General features: G+C 40.6%; 1 protein-coding gene across 1 annotated transcript; it reads left to right on the top strand.

Annotated features, from left to right (window-relative positions):
- Positions 1 to 668: 668 nt before the first annotated feature.
- LOC149822451 (calmodulin-binding protein 25-like) lies at positions 669 to 1,133 on the top strand. The gene has a single exon (XM_089980286.1). It carries the CDS (start codon positions 669 to 671, stop codon positions 1,131 to 1,133), a length of 465 nt encoding a protein of 154 aa, XP_089836412.1.
- Positions 1,134 to 5,567: the final 4,434 nt, after the last annotated feature.

Here is a 5,567-nt window from a genome sequence, read left to right as displayed (position 1 = left end):
ATTGATTTAAATTTATGCATTTTAGAATTTATTTTTATAATTATTGGTTTTTCAAAATTAATTACAATCTTAAGATGTGGCATGCCACACTATAAGAAAAATCCTAATTAGCGACGGATTTTTTCTGTGTTCAAATTAGCGACGGATTAGCAAGAGAAAACTATTTGTCGCTAACATTCGAAATATTTACGGAATTAGCGAAGAAAATATCTCCCTCGCTAATTAGCAATGGATTGCGACAACATTTTTCTGTCGCAAAAACACTACAAAAAAAATTCTAATTAGCGAGAAAAATTCCCTCACTAATTAGCGACGAAAATATCTCCCTCGCTAATTAGCGATGGATTAGCGACAACATTTTTCTGTCGCAAAAACACTACAAAAAAATTCTAATTAGGGACAGAAAAATTCCCTCACTAATTCCGTCGCTAATTTTCGATTTAAACCATCCCACCTGAGGCACAAAATTTTTCCTCCCCCCATTCGAAAGTTTCCCTCCCTCCATTTTCCCTCCCCCCGTTCGAACTCTGAACTGCGGTCTACTTATCAGGAAGGAAGCATAGATGCATGGGTTCTCCAATCGCTAATTTAACTAAATTTCAAGATTTTTTTTGGAACTCTGGCTGTGAAGTTTCTGATGGGAAAGGAAAGGAAGAGAGAAGAAATCAATGGCGTCCCAAAACTGCTCAAGCCTCGACACGTGGGCCTTCCGGCCTTCGCTGACCGTCAATTCCTGGTTCTCAAAGGCATTCATGAGCCGTGAGATCGACACCCTCACTCGGGCACTCCAACTTGAAATCTGCAACTCCGACTCCCTCGCCTCCCTTCCCAAGCCGAACGCCCTCACCACCACGAGTGCCACCAGCTTCGAGACGGACGACCCCCTCCTCCCTCCTGCCTGCCGGACCACTGTCGCCCCTCTGCCGACCGGACGGATCTCCAAGAGGAAGTCTTGGGCATCGAAGAAGACGCCGACGACGTTCATCAACGCTGACCCCACCAATTTATGCCAGATGGTCCTCTGGTCGTCGACACGGAGCTTGTCGGTCTCCTTCCAGGGGAGTCGTTCTCCCTCCCGATCGGCCGCTGTGAGAGGTCATCTGCGGCTGCCCATGTCCCTTCTTCTGCCATGACTGGCTCGCTGCGGAAGAGCGTCCCGACGCCGGAACGCGTCGGTTCTGTGCAAAAAAAAAATTGCTCCCTGCCGAAGAATGCGGCGACAGAGAGCATTTTTTTTATTTTTTTTTTTAAATTTAACGACAAATTAACGACGAATATTATCCATCGCTAATTTAAAATAGCGAAGGACTCATGATGGATCATGTTCATCGCTAATCCAGCGCAAATTAGCGACGAAAGTAGCGGTAGATAAGTTCTGGCACTACTTAGCGTTGAAAAATTCGCGATGAAAGTTATCCGTCGCTAATCCGACGCTAATCCATGGCTAAACTGTTTAGCGACAGATTAACGTCGGATTTAAGTCGTCGCTAATCCACAGGTTTCTTGTAGTGCCAGGGTCTGAGTTGGGTTTTGCATGTGGATTTACAAAATAGTTCTTGTGTAAAGAACTTAAAATTGTTTGAAAAGGTAAAAAAGATCAAACAATTTAATTAATTTTGTTTTTGATGTCCCTTCCGTAGTGTGAAAATCTTGGATGAAGGTTTTGGAAAAACCGTGAGGATACTAAAACTCTGTGTGTGATTGTGCCCCTAAATCCGCTGTAGTGATTCATCTTCCGACTATGGTTTTAGAAAGATTTTAGCTACTTTGCCTAAGGGTGTTGTTGTTGACTCAACTGTAGTTATTGGTATACCAAGAAAGTTGCATCAATGGTTGATGATTTTCATTGATGTCCCAATATTAGATGAGGAATTCTAATGTTTTGATGAAATGTGAGGAATTCTGATATCGTTTTGTAATAAGTGTAAAACCCAGTAATAAAATACAAATGGTGTGTTAAGTTATAACTGAGAACCTAACTTGGACTTCGAGAATATGGTGTTCGTTTTAAGTATTCGCAGGTTTAAGAAAAAGTAAAAATTAAAATATTGTGTACATTTAGTAGGAATATGCATACAAAAGTAACTGATAATTAACTTAATAAGTTATTCGTGCATGTATATTGAATCATGCATCTTTACTATTCTGCATTAATTTATGTATTCATGCTTAGTCTGTTTTGCATGATAATTATTATAGTATAATACTTGTTTTAAATGCTTGAATGGTAAATTGAGCTTAGAAATTGTTATCTTTTAAATTATGCATGAATTTGGTTTATAATGTTTTTTTTTGTTTAAATTTTTAAAAAAATTGGTACAAAAAGAGAGGCTGAGGGAATGATGTCAGTATCAAAATTGGAGAGAGAGGTAGGGGCAATGTTATCAGTGTCAAAATGGGACCCATATCGTTTGGCCAACCATTCAGGTGTATCGGTTTATACTCATGCTCAATGAGCAAAAAATAATTAAAAATATTATGTATCAATACATGTGTTAAAACTATTAAAAGAATATTAAAATTTTAATATTAAGTTATTTTTTATAAATATTAAAAAATATCGTATTGATTTTCTCACGATACGATCCGCATGAGCTGATAGTGACAGCATTGGGCGGGGGTTCATGCGCACCTTCGGAATAAAGGAAGTAACGAGGAAAAAAAAAGAGGAAAGGGATTGATAATTGAAAGGCAAAGAGGACGTCAACGTGGCCCATATTTAAGACGTACAGCACTACCCTCCAATACGGGAGTTGGCCCACGTGTCACATTTCTTAGGGATTTGGTAAACCACCAATTGTGTTGTTTTGATGTAGCTCGTTTTCCACGTTTCCTCCGCCTCATTTGAGACACTTCACCAGTTTCGGTTGTTTCACGCGCTTCTCCCCCGAAAACTCTCTCTATATAAAGGGAAGGCTGTCATGAGCTTCTCCACCCACAGGCCGGACCAGCAATACCAAGATCGCAGGTTCAGAAGCGTCCCACCGTAGGCATAAGCCATAATGGCAAAAGAAGCAAGAAGCCTTGTACAAGTGCAGCCATGGATGGAGGTGGCTCCCCCACTTGTGATTTCTCCTCACAAGCCATCCAACACCCCAAAATTGGAGACAATTCAAGAAGAGAAGACTCACTCGGAAAGGAATTGACCGTCATCTCTTCAGAGAGAGAGAGAGAGAGAGAGAGAGAGAGAGAGAGAGTTTTGGTATCCCAATCGACCTTCTCTTCTCTGCGGGCGTTTTCTCTTCTTTTCTTCTTTTTACTAAAGGCCATGCTTTGTCTTGAGAGCAGAGAAGCTTACTTGTAAATTTGTAAGAAAATATCAATGTCATAATGGTTTGGTTGTCTCTGTTTGATTTTCATTTGTAGATCATTTCCCTCTAATAATTTGTCTTTCCTATGATTGCTGGCTTTAAACGAATTTGGCTATCCTCCGACAAAGAACATACCCTTGATGCGTACATGAAGTTGTTTTAAAGAGGCATGGATTTATTCTCCAATTTCAGGCATAATTTCGATCGATCAGACAATTTTGATGCTAAATTGATCTTACATATAATCAGAGGTCAATTTACTTGGGCGAGCCGACCTTGTACATGCATCCCTACTTACTGGTAGGGGTTTGCCAAATAACCCAACTTAAAAAGAGAGAAGCGAGTTCATGTAAATTGACACCTTGCAAACAACAATGCTCCAATCCAAATATGAACCGTTTACATATCCCAACCAGTATGACAAATAAAGTCAGATTTAAGAAAAATCATAAAAATATCAAAAGAAATTACCTAAATGTTTTAAATGATAATTTCTTGTGATATTTTCAAACTGTCAGTTTTTAAGAATATAAATATCCTGTGGGGTCAAGACGGGCAATCTGAATATTTTATAGGGGTAAAATAGGCATGAAAATTATCATAACGTTCAGCCTTAATTTCAACGCCCCCATCAAAGGTAATTTTATAATTTAAAAAGGAAGAAATCCGTCCCCAATTCAAAATTTGAATTGGTCCCACGCGTATATAAAGACCTTCTAGAATCATTTTGAAATTCATGCAAGGAAATCCAATTTCATTGAAAGGTACTTACTTTATGGCTTACCTTCATTTTAGGTAAGTGAGAGGCTCCTTCCTTAGGAGGAGAAGGGTTTTGACTTGTCAAGAAATTCCATCCCATCGATGGTTGCCATTTGTCTTCTCTCCACCTCACACCCTTTCCCAATCCACATTCTACCTTCCTCTCTCTTTCTCTCGTTCCATCCAACCTATCTCCCATTAATGCCTCTCTCCCTATTCTCTCTCCTCCCTCACGACTACTTCTCATCTTAGGTTCTCTAGAACCCCATTAACCAGCCTAAGAATCTCTTAGAGCACGTCCTTCCACACATCTCCATTATTGCAGCCACCCTAAAAGCTTGTACTATCTTAAACAATAAAATAGTAGTGCAATACTTACACTTTACTTTCTTCACACCTTTACTATATGTAAACTCCATGAAGTGATCTCATACGGATAACGTTTTGGTTCTTTTACTTTTTGCATAAGCTTCTGTTAGGTGTAAGAAAGGATGGAGAGAAATTCAAAGAAGGAATGAGGTGTTTAAGATAGAGGTCTTGATGAGGTGGAATAGTCCCATATTGCTTTTGCATGAGTTTTCTGAGAGCTTTATAAGCAATTAGTGAACTCATACACTTGTTCCTGAGAACAAGGGAGTGGGATGACCACCACACACACGCGCGCGCCCGCCCGCCGTGCCGAGCCGGGCTCGGGTTCGGGTTCGGGTAATTGGCCCTTTAGGGCCATATCCAATCAAGAAAGTATCTTTTTACCCAAAGTTTCTTTGGATTCGGTAACGGGTTATGAGAATGGATAACGGGTCACGACTCCTCGGATTTCGTGCCCGTTATGGAACTTCGGATTCCGTAACGGATCACGTCCCCTCGGATTCCGTAACGGGCTCCTTCCACGTTTCATAACCGTTCGTGGGTTATAAAAGCGTGGTCAGGGGTGGGGTTACGAAGAAGCTGAGACAGGCGATTTTCTGAAGGAGAGTTCTGCGATTTCCCATCTCCCCTGTTACTCTCTCTCTCTTTCCTGTGAGTTCTTCCGAAAGAGTGGTTCTGCAACTTTGGTTCGAAGAGGCTGTTTTCGAAGGACGATCCGCCGGAGTGCACCGTTCGGTTCGTCGTGGCTATTGTATCCTGGGGGAAGGACGCCGGACCCTGATTTGCACAGTATGTGGGGGCGAATCTTCTCTAAGGGGAGTACTTTCGTACGCCTTAGCCTATTACATAACCTAAACATGTTTCTGTTGTTTTCTTTATGTTCTATGCATCTGTTTAATCTTATGCTGTCGTCTGGATTTTGGTCTGATGCGGAAAATGCCATGCTTGCTCCCTGTTACTGTTTCGGTCGTTTGTTAATCATGTTATTTACACTGTTATATTTCTTGATTTATATCGTGTTTTATATCATGATGACGATTGTGAAACTGTGTGATCTGAAATATGATCAAACAGTCTTAGAGAAGATTCTAAGCATGTCGACTTCTTCCGTTTTTGTACCAAAAGTGG

Source organism: Nuphar pumila, chromosome 11 (assembly GCF_984573655.1).
Source record: "Nuphar pumila chromosome 11, dmNupPumi1.hap1.1, whole genome shotgun sequence".
NCBI lineage: Eukaryota > Viridiplantae > Streptophyta > Magnoliopsida > Nymphaeales > Nymphaeaceae > Nuphar > Nuphar pumila.
The sequence above is the reverse complement of the archived record's forward strand: the minus strand, read 5'-3'. Positions and strand labels throughout refer to the sequence as shown.